At 40.0% G+C, this 24420-nt stretch overlaps 1 protein-coding gene and 1 long non-coding RNA gene across 7 annotated transcripts in view; one reads left to right on the forward strand and one right to left on the reverse strand.

The window, feature by feature from the left end:
- STARD3 (StAR related lipid transfer domain containing 3) overlaps window positions 1-24420 on the forward strand; it is a 47258-nt gene that overhangs the window by 11752 nt on the left and 11086 nt on the right. For 3 of the 6 annotated variants that reach the window (XM_087916366.1, XM_087916364.1, XM_087916365.1), the window contains 7 exons: window positions 8800-8877; window positions 9152-9229; window positions 9347-9400; window positions 10004-10121; window positions 11672-11770; window positions 13294-13346; window positions 16898-16990. In XM_087916366.1, coding sequence (XP_087772492.1) covers window positions 8800-8877; window positions 9152-9229; window positions 9347-9400; window positions 10004-10121; window positions 11672-11770; window positions 13294-13346; window positions 16898-16990 — 573 coding nt within the window. The remainder of the gene's footprint in view (window positions 1-8799; window positions 8878-9151; window positions 9230-9346; window positions 9401-10003; window positions 10122-11671; window positions 11771-13293; window positions 13347-16897; window positions 16991-24420) is intronic. The other 3 variants (XM_087916369.1, XM_087916367.1, XM_087916368.1) reach the window with 1 other exon arrangement.
- Window positions 11710-24420, reverse strand: part of LOC148124146 (uncharacterized) — a 38010-nt gene continuing 25299 nt past the window's right edge. The window contains exons 2-3 of the long non-coding RNA XR_015740090.1: window positions 13944-14011; window positions 11710-11833 (exon numbers count right to left, since the gene is read on the reverse strand). This is a non-coding gene — a long non-coding RNA (uncharacterized LOC148124146). The remainder of the gene's footprint in view (window positions 11834-13943; window positions 14012-24420) is intronic.

Below are 24420 nucleotides of genomic sequence, written 5' to 3' on the forward strand. Positions count from 1 at the left end.
ATAAGTGGAGCAGGATGTTGCCCATGTTACTAGTGAATTTAGCTTGTTTACATGTTCGATGTCATAATCTTCACACTCATAAGAACAAATGGAGAGAGAAGAATCTCCATAATGTCTGCATCCACTCTAGATAACTGAGGGATTCAACAATATAACCATTTACAGATGTTCTGGAGTAGAATTTCTATAAACACCGACTTGCATCCACATAAGTTATCTAAGTCAATCTGCAGAGGTCAATATAGTCTAACTCTGGGCTAAGGATTCTTGTAGAGCTGTTTTTTGTCAACCTCATCGACTTGTAAGATTTATGAAATTCAATTCCTAGAATTCTCTAGCCTAAGGAGAAACACTGTAGAGGAAAGCATTTAGAGGTGGAATAGCACATAGTTCAGGGCAGGTACTTTTTAGATATATTTACTTCTGACACCTAATAAAAGTAAGATTGCTATTTGCTGGTACCTATTAAATGTTTTAATTCACAGCATAATTTGTTAGTAGCTTTTAGACTATGCTAGTCTGAATAATTTTACTACTGTTGCACTTTATATTCATATTAAGTGTCTGATGCTTGGCCTGTCACTCTTAACATTCATGTTGCATGCCTGTTTATAACTTTTCATTGCTGATACTTGTTTGAGAGGTCCAGATTTAACAGGGAGCATTAAGATGAAAAGAGCCTGTCATTGTTAGGCAGAATTCAGACAAATATGTGAGGCTAGAGAACTACGCAATCCCAACCAGAGAAATATCAAGTGAACTAAGAATAATGATCCCAATAACATTCAGAATATTTTAATGGTAACTGAGTAGAGAAAAATAGAATAATTCTGCGCTGCAAAAACTGGGAGTTCTTCTAGTAGTCTACCAAATAACTACAGTATTGTTGAAAGTAATCAATGGGACAATCTGACTCTCCAGGACTTGGCCCCCCAATTAGCTACAAATTATGTGCATATTGTTGAAGATGATTTGGGGAAGATGTATGGATCTGTCTATATTGATCCCAGATATTTTTCCCTGACAGGTTTTTTTATATATTATCATTGTGTGAGCAAGATTAATTAAATAAATACAGTAAATAATGAGGCTGGCCTCTGTAACAATGGGGGTTATGATGAGATTCTGCACTTCTGCCAAGAGTACATATTTAGTCTCCATTATGGATTAGTTGTAGTTAGGCCTTCAATGTAGGATAGCAATTCTATCAATATATTGCCCAGTCACTCTGTTGTTCTCCTTAGAGCTGCTCGGATCATCCAGAGAGTGGGAGGTGCTTCAGTCTGTGTTGCTTATAGGCTGAGCTTAATTACTGAGGAACGCTCCACCCTCCGTCACGTGGCTCCCTTGTAGCGTTCCCCAGTTTATGCTCAGCCTTCGTGAAGTCAGGCTGTGTTTCTTCCACTCCTTGGCCGATTCAAGCCTCTAAACTCAAGGTTTGCCTATTATTTTCCTTCCTAGCCTCTGCACATTTGGGTGACTCTAGAGCAAGGGGAGCGTGTTTCTCACCCCCAAGGGGGAAAAAAAGCGGGCAGTTTAACAGCGCTTCTGCGCTATTCCCCCCCCCCCTTTCCTTTCGATTTTGGTCATTTTTCCTGCTGCTTCTCTATGCCGCCCTCGCTAGCGGCTTGAATCGATTAAAAAAAAAAAAGAAAGAAAGAAAAGAAAAAAGAGCACTGCGAGCGCAGCTGGTTTTCCCCCCACCCGAATGCCGATCGCCCCAGGAAGGGGCAAATTTCTCTTCTCCTGCCCCTTTCGGCATTCTAAGCTTGCCAGAGGAGCCTAGTTCCACCCTGAGGAGCCCCGACAAGGAGATCTGTAGGCGGCCGCCATTTTGGGCACCGCCTTGTATCCGGGCGCCAATTTCCGGCCTCTTTATCGGCTGCGAGGGTGCTAGCTCATTACACAGGCCTCCCAGCCCGTTGGAGCTATTATTATTCTGTACTGTCAATTTGCTCAGCATTTCAGAAGGGTTGGCTTTCCGCAGCAGCGCTCAGGGTGAAGTAAAAGCAGTCACCTCCTCCCGGTTGTTGTCTGGGAGGCAAGCTGCTAGAGGCCTTATCTCCAGGCTTGTGCTTTGGCCTCAGGCGTTTATTTGGCCAAATTGGATATTAATCTACTGGGCTTCTACCCTCCGTGGAGCCCCAAACCTAGCTAATCAATCATATATTGTTATTTAAATAAACAAATGAACAAATAAATAAACAGATGTTGTATATATATTAAGAATAATATCAATAGTAAATAAATTTTTTTATATTCACATATATATATATATATATATGTATAAGTAACAAAACTAACAGATACGTATATGTATTAATAATAATAACAATAATAATAACAATAACATTGATTATATACATCTAAATTCCAAAAGGGGGCACGGGCCAGCTGAAAGGACACCCGGCCTTGTTGTAGGCCGAACCCTTGGCGAGCCAACCGCCTATAGGATCTTTATATACGTTCTTTTCCTCTTAAACTGGCAGATGACAACTCCACTAAAGGCCCTTCCTTGAAGGCCAGATCCAAATCTTACTACTTGCGCAGACAGGCTAAGGAAACTTCTAAAGCCCCTCAAAGGGACTCCTTAAGATGCCCTATGGCACTGGAGGAAGAATTCGACAGGCAATCCAAGGAGTCACAACCGTGCCTCCAGCCCTCCCACCCTCCATTCCTTCTACCTCTACACACACAAGGGCATTACTAATAGTACAATGGCAAGTAACCCTGTACTTCTAACATGCTAAGCATGTGTAACAGTGAAACAAAAATAGAATCAAACTACATGGGAAACACTGCCTCCTGTTGGCTATCCCCCTCCTCCAGATTGCTCTTCTCTCTCCAGGCACACCTCTTCTCTGGTGCATCAGGCCCCTGGACCAATAACCAGACAGACAACCGGAGCCACCTTTACTCCCATGGCCGCTGGTAAGCGCCAAGAGGAGCCCACCACAGGGAGATCCCTGAACAAATGAGGGTGTGGATGGAGATGGCTATCCGCCAGGGGATTATAGAAGGTCTTCAACAGATGTCCAGAACCGGCCTCCTCCCGATGGTTCCCGAACTCAAACCTCCATCAGTCAGGTCCTCGTCTAGATCGGACCCTCCCCATGGTCAGGTACCTTCACAGAGGGACCTCCCTCTCCCAGAAGGGGAACTGGAGGAGGAAATAGAGGGCCTGGATGAGTTCAGGGGGGAGGAAGAATTTGAATGGGGGTCTACACACCATGGTGAGCCCCTATCGGAGATGGACCCTATGGAAGGGGAGATGCCCGAGGTTGAGGGTCTCCCCCCTATCAACCTCTCTCTCTGGGCTTTTTTAAGCCGCACCTGTATAAATCGCTCCTCTATGACACCAAACATCTCAGGCTTGCCCACACAGTCTCCCTCTGCCCACCCCTCCCCGGCGGAGGGCCCAGAGGATGCCATTTTCAGGCAGCCCGTTGTGGAAGCTGAGGTTGTTCCGGCTCCATCCATGTTTCACGACGTAATTTCAAATCAGTTGGCTTCCACAGGGGCCCCTCCTGCCCCATCCAGCCAGGACAGAAGGTTTTTCAACCTCGACTCAAACTTCTGCAACCTACTTAATACTCTCGAGGTCGATGAGCCCATCATTGGCTTAGCTCCTCCTCCTCCCCTAGTGATCCTCTGGGGGGCTCTGAAACCCGAGGACAAGAGGTCTGAACTAGCTTTATGTCGGGTTCCCAAGCCGACGCTTGGGCCATTAGTTCGGCCATGGCCGCCGCCTTCTTCACCAGATCCTCGATCCGGTGGCTCCGCCAACAAAAACAGCATGTTCCCCCCCCCATACAAGGGCGCACCAGGACATCGCCAACCTGACGGCTGCGGCTGAATTCTCGGCCGACGCCACCTACCACGGTTAAGCTCTCCACCCGAGCCATAACCTCTCAAGTTACAGCTCGTCGCCTGCTCTGGCTCAAACACCGGCAGGCGGATGTTAAAAACAGAGTTAAGTTGGCCACCACCCCCATCAAGGGGGACAAACTATTCAGCAGGGCTCTGGAGCCCCCGTTAGCCGAGACCCGAAGCAAGAAAAAATGTCTCCCTTCTCTTTTTCGGAGGTCAGAACCCAGAGTCCCTCAGCCATTTCGGAGAGGGTCCTCCCGACCCTTCTCCAGTCTCCCTTCCCGCCCAGGTACCCAAGACCCCTCTCCTTTCGACCATTCCAACCCCAGGATCAAGCCAATCTGGGTGACAGGAACAGAAGGGGCGGCAGCTATAAGCGTTCCTTCAGGGGTTCAGGGGGGAAGCCCTTCCGGCGCCCAAGATTGATTCGTCCCTCCCCTACCATCGGCGGACGCCTCAGGCAACCCGCCGTCCGATGGGACTCTTCTACCCTGGGCCTGGGACACTATCAGGTTCGGACTCCCCTCTTTTTCATGGCATCCCCCCCCTCGAGGGATCCCACCAAACGCAGTTTGATGGTTTCCGCCTTTCATCTTCTCCTCTACATAAACGCTATCCAACCCATCCCACCCTCCCAACGAGGGCAGGGTTTTTACTCCCACCTCTTCATGGTTCCCATCCTCAAGTGGATGGAGAACAATTCTAGACCTAAACGGCTTAATCGTTACCTGATCCACTGCAGGTTTAAGATGCACTCCTTACAGTCCATCCTTCTGGGCTCCAGGCAGGGGGACTGGCTCTCTTCTATAGATCCTCGGAAGCGTATCGACCCCATTCCAGATTCCTTAGGTTCTGTGACAGTCATCTCCACCGCCAATATGTGGCCCTCCCCTTGGGTTAGCATTCATCCCCAGAACCTTCTCTAGGGCCTTCGCGGCCCTAGCGGCTCACTTCAGGAACCTTCCTGTGCGTCTCCACTGCTACCTGGATGACATTCTCATCCTATCTCACTCCAGACGCCTAGCAGAGAGGGACACCAGAGCTTCTCTCTCTGCCCTCCAGGACCATGGGTTCCTAGTAATCTGGCAAAAGAGCCTATTGTTACCATCGAACCGGATAACCCACTTGGGGTCCGTCTTTGTCATGGTTAAAGGGAAGCTCTCCCTTTCCTCGGCAAGATTCCTTAGCATACAGGAATCTGTCAATCATACCCCCCCAAAAAAAAAGAAAAAAGAAAAAGACCGGGCAGAAACAAAGACTACGGTCAAGGGTCCTCCAAGGGTCCTCTCGTCTCTCCTCTGATGGGCCAACCCCGCCATCAACTAGGGTCAGTTCTTCAAGGAGCCCCAATGCCTCACCCTCACCACAGACACCAGCCTGTCCGGATGCGGCGCTCACATCCACTCGCTCACGACACAGGGCAGATGGTTGGAGGCAGAACGGGCATGCAGTATAAACTGGTTGGAACCCCACGCCATCCACCTGGCCCTGTGCAACTGCCTCCCTCAGGTACGAGGGCAGCATGTCCTTATATTCACGGACAACATCACCGCCAAGGCTCACGTCAACAGGCAGGGGGGTCCCAGTCCATACAGTTGATGAGAGAGGCCGAGCACCTCTGCTGTTGGGTGGAGTGCAATTCCCCCCTCTCTCAAAGCAGATCACATCTCCAGGGTTTCAAACACCCAGCAAACTGGCTAAGCAGGGCCACGGTGGACCAGTCCGAGTGGTGCTTCCACCTGTCTCTGGTCAAGGAGGCATCCGTGATCTTTGGCCTCCCGACAGGGACCTCTTTGCATCCCTCCCCATACAACTCCCAAGGTTTTTCTCGGGGTGCCCTTCCCACGGGACCAAGAATTACAACGCCCTCCGTTGTCCCTGGCCCTAGGGCTTCTATATGCATACCCTCCATTACCCCTAGTTCCCAGAGTCATTCAGAAACTGATCCACAAACCGGCAGAACTACTTCTCGTGGCCCCCCTACTGGCTCAGACGCCCATGGTTTGTGGACCTCCACAACTTATCGGCCCCTCCCTGGAAAATCCCCCCGAACAGGATCTCCCTTTCTCAGGGACCTCTCCGACATCCGGATCCCCAATGGCTCCAGTTAGCCGTTTGGAGGTTGAGCGGAACCGCCTGAGAAACGACAAGCTCTCTGATCAGGTTATTGTTCCCTTTTTAGCCACTAGACGGCCCTCAACTATCTGAATATCTGACGTCACTTGGAATAGTTTCGGCAAATGGCGCCATAAATTCCAGGTCAACCCGCTTTCGCCCTCCATCGCTCGGGTTTTGGACTTCCTCCAAGAGGGTCTGAAGAAAGGGCTTTCCCCTAACACCTTGAGGCGACAGGTTGCAGCCCTCACAACTGTCACCTCCGGTGACAACCTTGGTTCCCTTTCCCACCATCCTCGCATTGGGGCATTCCTCAGAGGAGCCACTAATCGTTCCCTCCAACCGTTCATCGCTATCCTACCTGGGACTTCAATCAGGTCCTTGTGTCCCTTACTAACCACCCCTTTGAGCCTCTCAGGAAATACTCCCTCCAGTTTTTAACATTCAAAGTCGTGTTCCTGGTGGCCATTACCTCAGCTCGCCGAATCTCGGAGATTGCAGCCTTGTCGGTGAGAAAGGACCCTTGCATCTTCCATGCCGATCCAGTGGTCCTCCGACATGACCCTTCCTTCTTGCCCAAGGTCAACTCAACCTCCCACAGGCCACAGGAACTCACGCTCCCAAACTTCTGCCCCAATCCCTCGCGGGAGAGGGAGAAGTTTTGGCACACCCTGGATGTGAGACGTGCCCCTCGCATTTACATTAAGCGCATCCAGCCCCTGGAAGGTCCGAATCCCTATTCCTTTCCTTTCATCCCAAGACTTTGGGCCACAAGGTGTCCCCTTCAACCATCGGCCGCTGGATCAGAGCTACTATTTCTAAGGCTTCCTTGTCTCAGGCTCTGCCAGTTCCCAGCGGAATAACAGCACATTCCACCAGAAGTGCGACTACCTCGGCAGCTTGGGCCCCCCAAGCTCCAATCTCTGATATTTGCCGGGCCGCCACCTGGGCCTCTCCGTCTTCTTTCATTAGGCATTTTAAGATCGACATATTTGCCTCAGCGGAGGCCTCGTTTGGCAGACGAGTCCTTCAGCGAGTCCTTGAGGACCCGCGGAGACCTCCGTACCAGACGGAGTCCCTCCCGTAGGACAGCCAAGCTTTGGTATGTCCCACTCTCTGGATGATCCGAGCAGCTCTAAGGAGAATGGGCGTTGGTTCTTACCTGACACGCCATTTCTCTTCGAGCTGCGAGGATCATCCAGCCCTACCCTTCTTCTTTCACCGTCTGGTGGGGTCTTGTTTCGGCCAATGAACCCTTAAGTCTAGTAAGATGAGAGTACGACTTCCTCTTCCATCTCGACTTCACATAAACTGGGGAATGCTACAAGGGAGCCACGTGATGGAGGGCGGAGCGCTCCTCAGTAATTAAGCTCAGCCTACAAGCAATGCAGACTGAAGCACCTCCCACTCTCTGGATGATCCTCGCAGCTCGAAGAGAAATGGTGTGTCAGGTAAGAACCAACGCCCATTTAGGGTGGGGGGACTATGATTGGGACTATGATTGGAGCCTTGTTATTTATGGCTCAAGATGGAATTATTGCCACAAGAATTCAAGTTGAACTAGAACTTGTTGCGATTTGAATGTGAACTTAATTTGTATTTGGCCCAATATATTAGTCTTCCTTTAGCGGGCTAGTTGATTCACATTGCTATTTAATGCCTTTTATACCTATTTCAGTGGATCAGAGTAGTGATTATATTCATAATTTGGCTGATCAATAAAATCCCCAATAAACTGGTCTAAAGACACTATCATTCCAAATTAAACTTACTGCTGTCAGGTGCAAAAATCAGGAGCTAGCATAAAGTTCAAAAGTACTAAAAGTTTATTTCAGGCTACCTATACACAGAACATGATCTACTAACAGTCAAGACAAATTGGCACCAGATAAGAGTCAACAGACTTCAGCAGGGCTGGACTTAGGTCTCTTATGAGGGTGTAGTAACTCCAAACTGATGATGCATTTGACCCCACCCTTGGACTCACCCTGGTCATCTTCTATAGCTACCCTTTCTTGTAGAACTAACCCATATCCAATTTTCTCAATAATTTATAACTAAAAGATATGTAACATAAATTATGAGTCAAATCAGAATGGATTGGAGCCAATTGCAGTGCTATATGTTATTCTTCTGAGCTATCCAAAATTACCTAGAACAGCGCCCCTTCCCCAACCTTTTGGGCACCATGGTCCGGTTCCATGGAGAGAGGTTTTTCCATGGATCAGAGGGGTTGTGGTTTTGTGTACTACCTGCTTCGCTTCTTTGCATGGTCTGGTATACTGGACCAATGTTGGTCCACAGACTCCTGGCCTAGAAGAAACTTCCTGGAGTGCCTTTCGAACCATTTCAAGCATAATACTTCAGCAAATGTTATACCTCAAGTGTAAAATGCTGTTCTTGAATACAAAATGTGCTTTTTCAAAAATTTTGGAAATGTTTCAAGCTGATAATAGTGCTTCATATATTACGTTTTGAACATAAAACAGATGGTTTTATACTCAAAACAGTTTTGTATTCAAGATACAAATTGTGCATTATCTTAAAACTTTCCTTGTGTCTCCAGAGATGTATGTTCATGCATGATGAGAGACTATGCTGGTTGGTTTTGAATTCTGGGAATTGTAGGTCTACCATACCTGGAGGTACCAATTTTTTTTAAAAAAAAACAAAGTTTAAATAAAAGGTAAAGGTTTCCCCTGTGTAGTTGTGTCTGACTCTAGGGGGGCAGTGCTCATAGTAAAATCCCAGCTAATCATTCTCTATCCATCAAACTCTATTAATGTCATTTTCTTTAATCTTATTTACTTTCAGACTATCAAAAGTATCCAGGTCAATTTAAAGGAAGAAGTCATCCACTACAAGTTTAAAACATCCTTTTTTGACATATTTGTAAGTATTCTGTTGCAATTGTCTTTTTTTTTTAAATGGAGGCTTTTCTTTTTGTCAGGGCAAATTATTGCTAAATAATTCACAGGGCTATTAAAAAACATGTCAGCTGTAGCATTTTGGAGAAATATTTTTCAGTCTCTAAAAATCTTCCTACATTGCCAGCAGTTTTCATAGTTTTCTGTTAATTTATTTCACTCAGAAATAATTGTGTTGTTTTGTATTTCTCAGAACTTCATCATTGTTCATAAATATATTGTATATATATTTTTATTAGCTCTTGGCTTTTTTCCGGTTCTCGGTGCTACTTCTTGCATATGCTGTTTTTAAACTCCGTCATTGGTGGGTCATAGCGGTAAGAGAAAATTCTTTATAAAATATATGTTTAATTATGTAACTTTGCATCTTCCCAAGCTGCTCTTGTTAATGGATCTTCTTTTTTCTTTCTCCCTCTTTCCTCTTCACCCCCAAGATCACTACATTGGTGTGCAGCACTTTCCTGATAGTGAAAGTTATCTTCTCAGATGTGAGTTCATGAAAAAATAGGTTCTATCTGAAATTTTGCAGCCACCTTTTTAATGGTTGGAGCAGATTAAAATATCCCGTATTAACTCATGGGAATTTAGTTCACCATTAAAATTCCAGTGATGGTAATGGTGAAGGTGCAGAAGTATGCTTACAAATAAAGTACTTTATCCATAACAGCTGATCTTCCAAGATGGTGCATAATAGTCTTTAAGGAATACTGAATATATTGACCTTTGTTAAGCTAACACCCACCAAATGTGTTGGCTGTAATTCCCATACACTGCAGGTAGTTTGCATTTAGTGATTAAAATTGAGACTATTATGTGGAACTGCAGTGAGGCTTATGATCTTATTTCAGCTTCCCTTAGCAAACTTGTAAAGATCATAAATACAAGGGTTGATTGTATAGTAACGTTTTCATCACCATCATAACAGCTAAATGAGGTGGTCACTATATGAAGTTTAGCTGTAGTCAGGGGTCATATGCCTGAAATGTATGAAGGTTATAGATCCGTTCCAACTGGAAGGCTCTAATAAATGTTAAGTGATCTCCAATATGTACCTTGAAACTTCTCTCCTTTTTTCTGTCTTTATACAACAGCTGCTGACCAAAGGGGCATTTGGCTACCTCCTACCCATTGTTTCCTTTGTTCTTGCCTGGTTAGAAACATGGTTCTTGGATTTCAAAGTCTTGCCACAGGAGATAGAGGAAGAACAATGTGAGTCTGCTTATCCAGTGAGAGCGGTGTGTCAAATAAAGCTGCTCTTCTACCTATTAAAATAGTGTTATCAGCTTTCTTGGTGAGGCATTTATAGACTAAGCTGAAAAGTTATGATAGTTTGGCCTGCTGCTACACAAAAGCAAAATCTGCTTTTCTGAATCCAAACATACTACAAAGAATTGCTTGGTTGTCCAGCAGAATCTACAGGTTCATGATCTGCTCTGATGTAATTAGATTTTTATGTGACTTTGATGTTGTGGTTATGATTTGCAGTTATTTGCAATGCAGATGAGTTAGTGGCTGGCAACTTTTTAAAATACTGTTCAATAATCATGAAATCCAGACTGGGATTCTAGAAGAAAGACTGGGGATTTTAGTATGTGATATTGGAGTCGGCCGTATGTTTGGCTCTCATTCTATTAACACCCCAAAAGTATGCTGGTGACAATTTCTAGTTTGTATTAGAAATAGAGAGGCCTGGTTTTAAAATTGTACCTATCCTTTGGAGGTAATATTTAGTCTAACCAATCCAGTACCAGCAGGGATTTTTGGATTCTGATATATACATTTGAGAAATAAATCCAAAAAATTGTTGGAAAATAAAGAACTGGTATGTGTTTCATTATGAGGCACTTAAAAAAACATTCATAGTAACTTTCACTCTGATGATAGAGTCATCATGTGAACTATTGCTTGACAGGATGCAGAATTGCTCAATTGCTAGATAGTGAACAGCCAGCCAGACCACTATGTTTTCCTAAAACTCTTCATCACCAAGTGTTTGCTAATCTGAATTGAAAGAACAAAATTGCAGTTTCCACTCTGATTTAATTTTTATTCTTACACAGATAGATCTTCCATGAAGGCCAAGTCAGTCTTTCATTAGACCAGTCTCTCCTAATTAGGCTTTAGATTTTTAATCTTTCTCACCAGTGAAGAATGAACAATTGATCAACCTTTCCAAGTCTTTTAGTCTCACCGGTACTTCAGTGAAAGTTATAGTCCCAGTTTGTGAAATCGTCTAATTTCTATGAAGATTGCTCACTTTTTTCAAACGTCATTTTCCCTTGCATTCAGTAGGCTTTCTCATGTCATATACAGGCAGTTCTCGACTTACAATAGTTCATTTACTGACTGTTTAAAGTTACAACAGCATTGAAAAAAATGACTTGTGACCACTTTTCACACTTACGACCGTTGCCACATCCCCATGGTCACGTGATTTATATTTGGATGCTTGACAACTGGTTCACATTTATGATGGTTGCAGTGTCCTGACCTTCTGACAAGCAAAGCCAGTGGGGAAACTAGATTCACTTAACAACAATGTTACTCATTTAAGAACTGCAGTGATTCGCTTGACAAATGGCGAGAAAAGTCATAAAATGGAGCAAACTCACTTAACAAATATCTCAACATCATAATTTTTGGGCTCAATTGTGGATGTAAGTTGAGGACTACCTGTATTATGTAGACTAGGCAGTAAGTTTCACATTGACTAAGCCAACCAATGTTTTCTCTTTTCTCTTCCCTTTTTTTCTTTTCAGGGTATGTGGCAGCTCAGGCTGCTATGTCTCGAGGACCACTCTTTTACTCAGGAGCACTTTCAGATGGCCAATTCTACTCTCCTCCAGAATCTGTTGCAGGTGACTTTCTTCCTCTCAAACAGTTGCCAACCAACCTTTTATATGATGAGTTTAAGAATTGGCCTGAAGGAGAACATAGAAGTTATAAATTCACACATGATATTAACATAATTTCTCTGTGGTGAACTGCAGTCCCTTTTGTTTTAGTAGCTGACACAAATATGACAAGGCTCTTTCACTTCTCTGTTTATAAAAAGAAGGCGCAGACATAAAAGGGCATAGGTTTGTATACCTTGGATATGTTTTAGCAACTGTTCCCTAATGCACTAGGGCAGGGGTAGGGAAACTTGGCTCTTTTATCACTTATGGACTTCAGCTTCCAGAATTCCTGAGTGAGCCATAAAAGGTTCCCCATCCCTGGCCTACTGATTTTTCAGTTGCGGGGGAAATCGATTTTTGACTTGAACGGGACTGTTTAATATACAAATGTAGGACATTCAAGTCAAAAATTGATTTCCCCCACAACTAAAAAAACCAGTAGGCCAGTAGTGATAAAAGAACTAAGTTTCCCTACCCCTGCACTAGGGTGCTTCCAGCAGGTAAAGTCTGCTGTGGAACCCAGATTCTTATATACACAGAAAATTGCCCGGTGGTTTTTTCATAATTTAGTGTCTAGATTATACGTAACCTGAACAGAATTAGATGGGGAAAATTGATGCATGTTTATGGGAACATTCGATTCATGGTTCTGCAGAATTAGCATAGAATTATGTAATCTGTAAACCTCCTTCCTTTATATCAGGGGTCCCCAACCACCGGACCGCGGACCAATACCGGTCCGTGGGACATTTCCTACCGGGCCACCGGTTTGCTGGGCGCCGCCATCTTGTTTGATGAGAAAGTGCTTCCGGGTGAGCTTTTCCGGTTGGAAAGTGGCGTTTGGGTCTGAAGGAATCTCGCACCTTAGTTTCATCGAAGGGGGGCGAACGAAACTAAGGCGCGAGGATTCTTTCAGCACCCAAGGCAAGGCGAGCCGAGCGACCGTCCCGGCCGTCCCGAGCGAAGCCCATCGACAAAGGTACAAAGGAGGAGTTGAAGATGGTGGGGAGAAGCGGGGAACGGCTGGCTGGCCGGTCGCTCGGCTCGCCTTGCCTTGTCATGCGTGCTGATGCCGGTACCAGGCCGCGGATCATTTTGTGATGCCGGTACCGGGCCGTGGCACAAAAAAGGTTGGGGGCCACTGCTTTATATGAATCACATTTTAGGACTGCCTTTTTCCAGTTGTAAGACAAGCCATTAATTCATACAGAAATGAGAAGGATTAGTTTTCCTTAGAGTTAGCAGTTTTTATACCTCAACATGTTCTAAAAGAAACTCCTGACCGAGTAACCAAAACTGGAATTTAAATATTTAGAATACATAAGAGAAAATATCTAGCATTTCCTGTTTTGTTTTACTTTTTCCCTGAATGGTTTGTTTTTATCAAGGAATTCCAGAGCTAGAAATGCTTCTTCCTACTTTACACGTAATACTTCTAAAAGTCATATTCAAACTTGTACATTTTTTTCCCCTCTCTAATGCAGGATCGGATGAGTCAGATGATGAAGTTATGGGGAAAAGGGCGGTAACTGATGAGGTATGCCTCAATATAGCAGAATCCTTTGGGGGCTGTCATATATTCGGTTATATTTTTCTGTTTTCATATAATATAATGCATGCTACTATTCTTTAGAACAAATCTATTTGCTTTTCTGTCAGGTGTCCTGTCTAAATTGCAATAAAGAATAAGCAAAAGATTAGTCTAAACGAGTACAATAGTGGGCAGCCACCCATAATCGTAATAGAAAAGAATCAAGTGTCATTTAGCAATGCCACCTTACCCATCCATCTATTCTACTTTGAAGGTGTACTAAATCCCTTTGCTCATCTTTTCAATTCACATACAGCTAGAAATGTGATGGGTTTTTAAAATATCCAAGGAAATATTTCCCAGGACAGGTGCTCAAATGTACTCCATAGTTTCTGTTCAAAAATATCTCAGCACTTATCACAGATGTTTATCCAAACTCCGTGTCTGGAATATCTTCCAGAATAGTTGCAGTGATCAGAAGTTCTATAACTGCATGTATCAAATGTGCAATTGTTTCATGTAGGTGTATGCAAACAGTATATTAAAATTATATTTTATTTATGTTAAATTCATACAAATTTTGTAAGTAGGGTAGTATCTTACCTCCTTGAGAAATCCATGGCTTTCAGAAAAATCTGAAATCTCTTCTGTTGTTTGATGAATATGCTTCCCTAGAGCACAGCATGAAACAAAGCTTTATCAGACATTGAATCTTTTCTGCAGAAATTTCAATAGTCACTATGTATCCGAGACTGTGGGTGTCCCAACTTTTAGTCTAGCCTAGGCCATATTGAATGAAGAGGAATTGTCTTGGGCTGCATATAAATATATAATATACTTAATGTATATAAACCACATAATCATGTTAAAAGTTTATGATCTTGTGGGGCCACATTGCTAGTTGTACTGGGCACATAACGGAACGCGGTTTGGACATGTCTATCCTAGACTTATTAGAAAAATCCACTTATCTCTTGTTCTTGTTTCTTCCTATCCACCAGGGGGCAGGATTATTCTGTCTAATATTTTATATCAACTATCTCAAAGAAGCTCCATAAGCCCATTGTTTTTAGTACAATAGTAGCATGCTGGTCTGTTATGTTATGGACAAACAATTTATATTTGCTTCCCTGAATGAGTAATAGTTTTTTTAATTTAATTTTATTTTTTGTATTGGGAGAAATAAAACAGCAGACATGGTAGGCCGATGCTGATTTAGATTGGGAGTGGTAGCTTTTGAAAAAAGGGTGCGGCATAAAGGCTGAATTTGCTTATTCAGTTTTATTGTTGCAGCAGTAGGTGTGATACCTGAACTTTTTTAAAGTTCAGACATGTAAGACATGCAACTAGGGCTGTAATATTTAAACTGATCATATGATTAAGAGTTTCTGTTTTGTTTCTAAGGGACCTCCCACTTGTATTTAAAAGGTTTTGCAATAACTAAAATATTTAAAGTAACAGTACACCTGTTTGGGTATATTTATATGATAAAAAAAATGTTGTGAAGCTTGGAAACCACATAAAATCCAGAATACTTTTCAAGTCTTTCAAGCCTCTTCAGACAGTATTATTGAATATTTGTGGAAAGATTGCTGAAAATCAACAAATATACAACTCACTGAAAATGAAGAAGACTTTTTTTTCTAATATGACCTGGGGGAAGGATGAAGGAAGAGAGATTGTCCTTAAATTCAGTTTGAATTTGGGGTAAAATTTGGCTATTTGTAAATGAAAAATACAACAAATCTGTTATGTATAACTTAGAATAAGTATAAAGTTTTTATTTATTAAATTTATAGTCTGGGCAGCTTGGTTCTTCCCCACCAAAGGTTAAAAAAAATAACCAACCAGGAGAGACAAGAAGAATGAGCAGTGTTTGCAAACTATCCTCACTGTGTAACTCCATAAAGCCACTCAAATACCTAATTGCTAAGACTAATCAGTCTGACATCAATACTTGGGAAGATATTGGAAAAAATAAGCAATAAATCTGTGAACATCTAGAAGCAAACTAGATTATAACCAGTAGTCAATATGGGTTGGTCAAAAAAAGATCATGCCCAACCTTATTTTGTTCTTCAACAATGATTAAATTGTTCTTCAACAATGACTAAATCAGTGAAATGCTGTTGTCATAGTATACTTAAATTTCAATAAACATTTGATAAAGTAGACTACAACCTACTTCTTGGAAAGCTACTAAAATGTGGGATAGACAGCAGCACCACCACAAGGTGTGAAACTGGCTGACAAATTGTACTCAATGTGTAGTCCTCAACAAAACTACATCCTTATGGAGGGAAGTAAGCAGTAGGGTACCCCATAGTTCCGTTTTAGGCCCAGTATTCTTCAATATCTTCATAAATGATCTAGATGAGGGAATTGAAGGAGAACTTATCAAATTTGCAGATGCCACTAGGCTAGTAGGAATAGCCAACACCCCAGAAGACAAGCTTAAGATCCAGAAAGATTTTGACAGACTTGGACTGGGCCCTGTCTAACAAAATGAAATTCAATGGAAATAAAAATAAGGTTTTACATTTAGGTAAGGAAAACCAACTGTATAAGTATAGACTAGGTGAAATGTAGCTTAATGTCAGTAACTGTGAGAGGGATCTTGGAGTCCTTGTAAACAATCACTGAATTGAATATGAATATGAACCAAGCTGTGCAGCAGGCAGCCAAAAAAGCCAACGCAGTCCTAGGCTGCATCAACAGAGGAATAGAATTAAGATCACATGCAGTTCTAGTACTGCTCTACAAAGCCTTAGTAAGACCACACTTGGAATATTGCATCCAGTTCTGGTCACCACAATACAAAAAAGATGTTGAGACTCTGGAACGAGTACAGAGAAAAGAAAAAAAGAAAAAAAAAGATTAGGGGGCTGGAGGCTAAAACATACAAAGAACAATTAACAGGAATCAGGTATGTCTAGTGTAATGAAAAGAACTAGGGGGAATATGATAGCACTTTTCCAATATTTGAGGGACTCCTACAAAGACAAGGGGATCAAACTATTTTCCAAAAGAAGAAACAATCGTTAGAAACTAGCCAAGGAGAGAAGCGACCTAGAACTTAGGAGAAATTTCCTGACCTTGAGAGCAATTAACCATGGAATAGCTTGCCTTGTGGGTGATCTATCACTGAAGGCTTTCAAAAAGAGACTGGGAAACCATTTGTCTGAAATAATATAGGGTCTCCTATATTGGACTAGAAGGCTTCCAAGGTCCCTTCCACTATCGTTCTATGTTCTTGTTTTCAAGAAAGCTGATTTTATACTGATTCAATGGTAAACAGAGTTTCTTCTTTAATTCACCCTGAAATGGCACCTGTCGTAGAATTTGATCACTTTGACCCACAGGAGCAGCATGGGAAGTATACAGAGTGCAGATGGTAAATGAAGGGAAGTCTGGTTGGTGCTGTGTGTAGCCAAGAGTATCTCCTTCCATCAAAGTAGATTAAATTAAGTCTTGATCTAATGAACTTGAGATATCGGTATCCGCTGGATATAAAGTGAATTATGTGTTGCTAAGCTGTGTTTCATATATTGGCCTAGGAGAGAGAATATGTCCGGCAAGGCAAAGTAGCAATGGAGGTGATGGATCAGATCTTAGCCCAAGAAGAAAACTGGATTTTTGAGAAATGCACAGTAAGTTTACAGTTCTGAGTGACTGCTGGCTAGAAATCCTACAACCAGTCATGTCACCTGGAAATGGCACTGTTTGATTTAAAAAAAAAGCAGCACTGAAGTTTTCTGATACTTTCTGGTATCAAAGGTTCCTGATGCTCCCTGTATTGCTATGGTATTATTTAGTGCAGGATGATTTCTTTACCATTCTTGCATTGAAACCTCTCATAAGTTTTAATAAGGACCTGATATCCTCCTGTCTCTTTGGTTTCAGTTTTTATGCAGGGTTTTTTTTTTTTTTGCTATAGAGCAAAATTTAGTTTGAAAATGATAATAATGAGGACCTACTGAATAAGCCTGAATAATTTGAGGGAGGCAAATTTTCTTTCCAGTTGCTGCTCAGCACCAGGAGGCAGCAATTGAGAAGAGAAAGGGAAGACGCTAGATCATGGAGGCCCATCAGTTGTACCACAGGGGAGAAAATGCTTGTGTAGAGTATAGGATTTCATGTAAGGCTTTTGTAGGATTCCGTTTTGCACGAGTAAAATCTGAGCATAACCACTTGTAATCTTCCCCTATCCAATATTTATCAAAGCAAAATAAGGATAGCAGTAGCAATAGCACTTAGATTTATATACCACTTCATAATGTTTTATAATACTCTCTGAGTGGTTTATAATGTCAGCATATTACTGGGTCCTCATTTTACCAACTTTGGAAAGATGGAAAGATGAGTCAACCTTGAACGGGTCAGGATCGAACTCCGGGCTGTGGGCGAAATTTCCTGCAATGCTGCATGCTAACCACTGCAACATCAGAGATATACAATATATAATTGGTTAACAGTCACAGTTGATTCATTTGTACCAAACGTGTATATAAAAAATCTATACACCTTTGTTAAAATGTCAGGTTTTGGAGATGTAAAAGAAGATGAAGATTTCACTTGAGAGTTTTTTCCACCCTGAATACAATATATAGGCTGTACAATTCAATTGAAAAACACACTGAAGTCTTTTAAAAAAAATTTTTTTATTGATTTTTAAAAACAAACAAACAAACAAAACATAAAAACAGGCCATCTTCCATGTGTGTACATACAGTGTGCCGGTTGGTTTACAAATTGTTTTGTGCTTCCATTTCTTCGTCTTCAATTGCAATTACATTGCATATAATCTCGTATTTTAAATCAAAAATTAAATACCTTAGTATCATTATTAATCAATCATTTGACTATACTTTTATTCATTCATGTTTTACAAGATAATCATAATTTATTTAGTTTGTTTTATAACAGTTCATATTATCATCCCAAATCTATCCTAAAATCATTTTGTAGATATAAGAAAGAAGTACATCTTTATATATTTATTATTTTCTAAAAGTCTACATATTTCATTATTGTATTTTATTGTCTAACCATTGATAGAATAGATCCCAAATTTTATAAAATTGTTTATCCCCTTGTTCTCTAATTTCAAATGTCAATCTACTCATTTCAGCACATTCCAATATTTTCTTAATAATTTCCTCCTGTGATGATGTTTTCTCATTTTTCCAGTTTTTGGCAAATACAATCCTAACTGCTGTTAATACATTTACAATCAGATATTTCAAGTCTTTACTATATATTTCAGATAAATTCCCAATAAAAATATCACTGGTTTCAAATCTACATATTTTTTTGTCATTTTTTCCAACCACATGTGGATTTTAGTCCAGTATTTTTTAGCATCCGCACAAGTCCACTACATATGAGCCAGGTGTCTGATGACATTTCCAACATTTTTCGGATTTATTCTTGAACATTCTTGCTATTCTTGTCGGGGGGAAATGCCACCTGTAAAACATCTTATACAAATTTTCTTTATATGCTGTTGACATTGTCATTTTATAATTTTGAGACCACAATTTTTGCCATTTCCCTAAATCAATCCCATATCCAAAATTCTTCCCCCAAGCAATCATAGTTTTTTTAACTTGTTCTTCTAATTTAATTTCTAATAAATATCCATACAATATTTTAATCACCTTTTCATCAGTACCTGTCAACATCTTATCTAAATCAGTCAATTTATCACAGAAACCTTCCATTTTAGAATCTTTATCATACCTTGAATGTATTTGCGCACATGAAAACCAATTCATCTTTATACCTTGTTCCTCTAGTTTTTGTATAGATTGGAGTTCACCCTTTCCATTCAATATTTCACCATATCTAACTGTTTGTTCCTTTTTGTATATTATAGGATAAGAATAGTCGATATCGACTTCAATAGTCGATAGCCAGACTGGAATTTTCAAATAACATTGTCTTTTAATCTTCTCCCAGTTTAACCACAGAGACTCCCGTATATAATGTCTTCTAAAATATCCCTGTGTTTTAGTTCCTTTATACCATAAAAAAGCATGCCACCCCAACAACAAATCATGTCCTTCTAATGTCAACAATCTAGTATTTCTTAGTGTTATCCATTCCTTAACCCACATCAGATTTGTAGCTTGATAATACAACTCCTAATTGGGCAAACCAAATCCTCCTCTAATTCTAGCATCTTGCAAAAGTTTTAACTTTATTCTCGCTTTCTTACCTTGCCATATATATTTCAACACAATTTTATTTAAATCTTCAAAGTAGTCTTTTCTAAGCCTAATTGGAATTGTTTGAAACAAATATAAAATTCTGGGTAATATATTCATCTTGATTGTTGAGATTCTCCCTATTAGTGAGAGTTGTAAGTTTTCCCATTTCGCCAAATCTAGCGCTATCTGCTGATTAGGTTTAATATAATCATTCTCTTTTAATGTACTACATCTTGCTGTCAAATATATCCCCAAGTACTTGATCTTATTCGTGACTTGAATTTTCAATAGATCTGCCAGTTCTTCCTTTTGTCTTAGTAGCATATTCTTTGTCAAAATCTTTGTCTTATCTTTATTTTCAAACCAGCCACCTTTCTGTATGTCTCTATCTTTTTTATCAATTTTGAAGGGTTTTAAAGGGTCTTCTAAGATAAAAACCAGATCCTCTGCAAATGCTTGCAGCTTAAATTCTTCCTTTTTGATTTTCATTCCTTTTATATTCTTTTCATCTCTAATATTTCTGTTTAACACTTCCAAAGTTAACACAAACAACAAAGGTGATAGTGTCTTGTTCCTTTTCTTATATTAATAGGGTCTGTCAGCTCTCCCTCTATTATTACCTTTGCCGTTTGCTTATAGTATATAGCTCCTATTGCTTGGATGAATTTTCTAGCAAAGCCCATCTGTTCCAGCAGTAATAACATGAATCGCCAATTCACATTATCAAATGCCTTCTGTGCATCTAGAAATATCAGAGCCATTTGTTTTCAGGATGTGCCTCATAGTATTCCAAGGTGTCTAAGATTACTCATATTATCTTTAATTTGTCTCTTTGGCAGAAATCCATTTTGATCAGGATGAATAAAATTATTTAGATCTTTTTAAAGACTTTCTGCCAATATTGAAGCAAAGATTTTATAATCTGCATTTAGTAGAGAAATAGGTCTATAGTTCTTAATTTGTATTGGATCAGCCTCCTCTTTTGGAATAAGTGTAATATAGGCTTCTGACCATGATTTAGGTATCTTCTTCTTTAACATAACTTCATTCATAACTTCTAGCAATGGAAGATTCAACGATTCTTGTAATGTTTTGTAAAATTCTGCCGGAAGTCCATCTGGGCCTGATGCCTTTTCATTATTTTGCTTCTTGAGTGCTTCAGTTAACTCTATCATCGTTATATTGCTTTCTAACATTGTTTCAATCTCTTTAGGTATCTGAGGTAAACTAGCATTCTGTAAGTACTGTTTAACTCTTTCCTCATCAATATTCTCTTGCATATATAGTTTTCCATAGAAGTCTCAAATGATTTCCTTCTTCTAGCAAACTTGGCCTTGGTCATCTGTTAATTGCAATATTTTCCTTGATTCTTTCTCCTTTCTCAATTTGTATGCTAACCATCTGCCTGGTTTATTTGTGTCTTCAAAGTAGTTCTGTTTAGCACCTCTAATTTTCTGTGCTAATTCTTCTTTTTCTATTTGACCCATTTTATGTTTAACTATATCCATTTTTAGCTTGATGTCCTTTTTCTGTGGCATTTTCTGTAGCTCTTTTTCAAGTCTTTTATACCCATCCTCAAAGGCCTTAGAGGCTAATCTTTTCATAGTATTTCTTTTCCTTGTATAGTCTATTATCAAGCCTCGAACATATGCCTTCACTGTATCCCATACATTCTGAATTGATGTATCTTCTTTTTTGTTTTCTCTAAAGAAAAAAGCCAATTCTTCCTCCATCCACTGTGTGAAGTCTTTTTCCTTTAAAATTGTATTATTTTACGTCCATCTAGATCTTCTTTTTTGTGCTTTCCATTTAATTGTCATTGGATTGTGATCTGCCCAAGTACTTGTTTCAATATTTATTTCTTGAATATTCGTTATTAATTCTGTTGACATCCATATCATATCTATTCTGGACCATGATAAGTGTCTATTTGAATAGAAGGTGTATTGTTTAGTTTTAGCATTTCTTTCTCTCCATGTATCTTTTAAGTTTATTTCATCTACCATTTTAAAAAAAGATTTAGGGAGAGTCTTTTTGTTTTGCTTTATTGTTTTCTGTGCTGTATAGTTCAATTTATGGTCTACAATTCCATTAAAATCTCCCATCATAACTATATTAGCATAGTCCAGTTCAATTACTTTCATATGTAATTTTTTGTACAATTCTTCTTGTCATTCGGGGCATAGATTGCAATCAGGAGTGTTTTCGTATTATTATCCATTATTTCCACCATTAGTATTCTTCCGTCATCATCGGTATAAATCAATTTTGCTGGGATGGTCTCTTTAGTATATAAAACCACACCTCTTTTCTTACATTGTGTCAAGGAAGTAAATATTTTCCCTAGTTTTGGCTGTATCAACAATTGTTCGTATTGTTTTTTAATATGTACTTCTTGTAGACAAATTATATCAAATTTTAATTTCTCTAATTTGTGAAAGGTTTTTCTTCTTTTAACGGCTGAGTTAAGTCTATTTATATTAATTGTAATCAGTTTTTTCTCTTCCATGGTTATATTTTTTAGTTAGGTTTAGCAGCTCTCATAGATCTTAGTTCACGTTGTTCCTTGGCTTCCACCTTTCCACCTACTGCACCTTCTTTTTCAATCACCATTTGACAGTCCTCTTGGAATTCAATTAGTGAGATTTCTTTTTCTGCCTCTTCCTCTTTCCCTCCCAAAAATTCTGTATAAAATAATTCCACTTTCTCAATTGAGTCAATTCTATGTCTCTGTTCTTGCCATGTGAACATTAAACCTTCTGGAATCAGCCATCTATAATTCACCTCTTTTTTAAGTAGTATTTTAGTCAAGAATCGGTATTTTCTTCTCATCTCTCTCACTCTTCTGGGTATTTGTTTCAAGACCACAATCTCCTTGTCTTTATATTTCAATGTTTTCTCTTTTGCCGCTTGCAATATTTGCATTTTAATGGCTTTCTTTGTAAATCTAATGTGAATTTCTCTTGGTAAGCTATTTCTCATCGCATATCTTGTGAAAACTCGATAAATCTCATCTATTCCATCCATCATCTTCTCTTGAGTTATTTCCAAAGCTTCAGCCAATATTTCTATCATTATCTCAGCTAAGTTTTGTCCTTTTTCTTCCTCTACATTTTGGAATCTAAGATAGAATTCTGATCTATCCATCTCCTATCTCAACATACCACTTTTATCTTGTTCAATCACCGTTAATCTATTATCAGTATCTCCAATCTTCTTGTCTCTTTGTTTATCTTCTTCAATTTTTTGGAATCTCTCATCATACTTCAACATCATTTGTTGGATGTTCTCCACTTTTTCATCGGTTTTCCCTGTTCTTTGTTCAATGTTCTCTATTCTCTTTTCAATATTCTCTGATCTTGCTTGAATATTTTGAATTCCTTGCATAATCATCTGCAGAATCACTTTTTCTTGTTCTTTTTCCTGCTTTAACATTGTCTGTTTTGAACGTTGTCCTCCAGATGGTGGAGAGGAGGAAGTAGAAGTTGAAGAACCAGGAGCTGTTAGTTTCCTACTCATTTTAAGCAATTCAAAATCTTCAGGTTCTTCTAAACCTTAATCCAATTGTGAAATAACCAATTGTAGTTCGAAATAAAAATAGTAGAAAAAAAGAAGCCAAATAGTAATGATAAAAAAGAAAAGAAGAAAAGGAGGACAAAATTTCTTCAGGTTTTGTATACCTTAATCCAATCGGTGGTTAGATGAAGAAAAAGGCTTGAAAAAAAAAGGAAAGGAAAAATTCTTCAGGTTCTTCAACACCTTAATCCGATTGAGAGGTCTCAAATAGAAAAGAGTGCATAAAAATAAACCAGAAGGGTAGATGAAAAAACAAAAATACCAGGAAAGGAGAAAAAAAAGGCTATTCCCTTAAAAAAAAAAAAGGAAACATTAATACTAAAGCTTTCCCTTTAAAATAAAAAGCAAGCGTAGAGATTGGACTTCCAAAGGAAAAGAAAAACAAAGACAAGCTCCAACAAAGCCAAAGATCCAAATAGCTATTGCAAAAAAAGAAAAAGATAAAATGAAATAAAATAAAGCTGGTGAGGAGGGATAGCACAACTTAGAAAAAGTAAGAAGAGTACACTGCACTTTGTTTAATTATCCACGGCTCTTATTATAACTCTCTTCTCCAAAAACTTATCACCTTTTTTCCCCTAGGTTTCAACACCAGATTCTAGCTGTTGATAGAAACCCAGAAGAGCACCTGCAATAATACTCTCCCATGCTCTTCCCTCTATCTTATCAAACAGGCAGTGTTCTTGAAAGTCTCAATTCTTTCTCAGCTTTGTCTGGTCAAAGGAAAAGTAGAGTATTTCCAAGCCTCTAGTTGGCAGTGTTACAAAGTTTCTTTAGCTTTTACTTTCCCCCTCCTTTTCTGGCAGAGTATAATAAGAATTAGTTAAAAAAGGAAGAAAATATTTTTAAAAAAGACTAAAAGGGAGTCTCTGGCTTAATATATTATAAAATCAAAAGGGGGGAAGAAAAGAGTAGATTAAAAAAAAAGGAAAAAACCAGTCCAGTTTTGAAATATAGGATCATCAGCAATAAGAAAAAAAATAAAAATATTACTTGGACATTCCTGTTTAAAATTGCCGCTTATTCACTTCTGTCAAAAAACTTTTACAGATTCTTTCTTTCCCTTAGGGTGTCCTCTCAAATCTTTAAATAAAGAAAAGTTCTCACCAAACCGGCACACTTTCTCTTTCATTCTCTTTCGTTTAGGAGCTGTCCCAACTTCAGCAACATTAATGGCTGCCGCTTTGCCGCTGGCAAAAAGAGCTTCTCCTGGATCTACCAGGGACTTTGCGATATCCCTAGGATCGACAGGATGCGCTCTTTACATTCACTGTCTTTTTGGGACGGTTTAG

This window comes from Pseudonaja textilis, chromosome Z (assembly GCF_049901715.1).
Source record: "Pseudonaja textilis isolate UNSWEBS1 chromosome Z, rPseTex1.2, whole genome shotgun sequence".
Taxonomy (NCBI): Eukaryota; Metazoa; Chordata; class Lepidosauria; order Squamata; family Elapidae; genus Pseudonaja; species Pseudonaja textilis.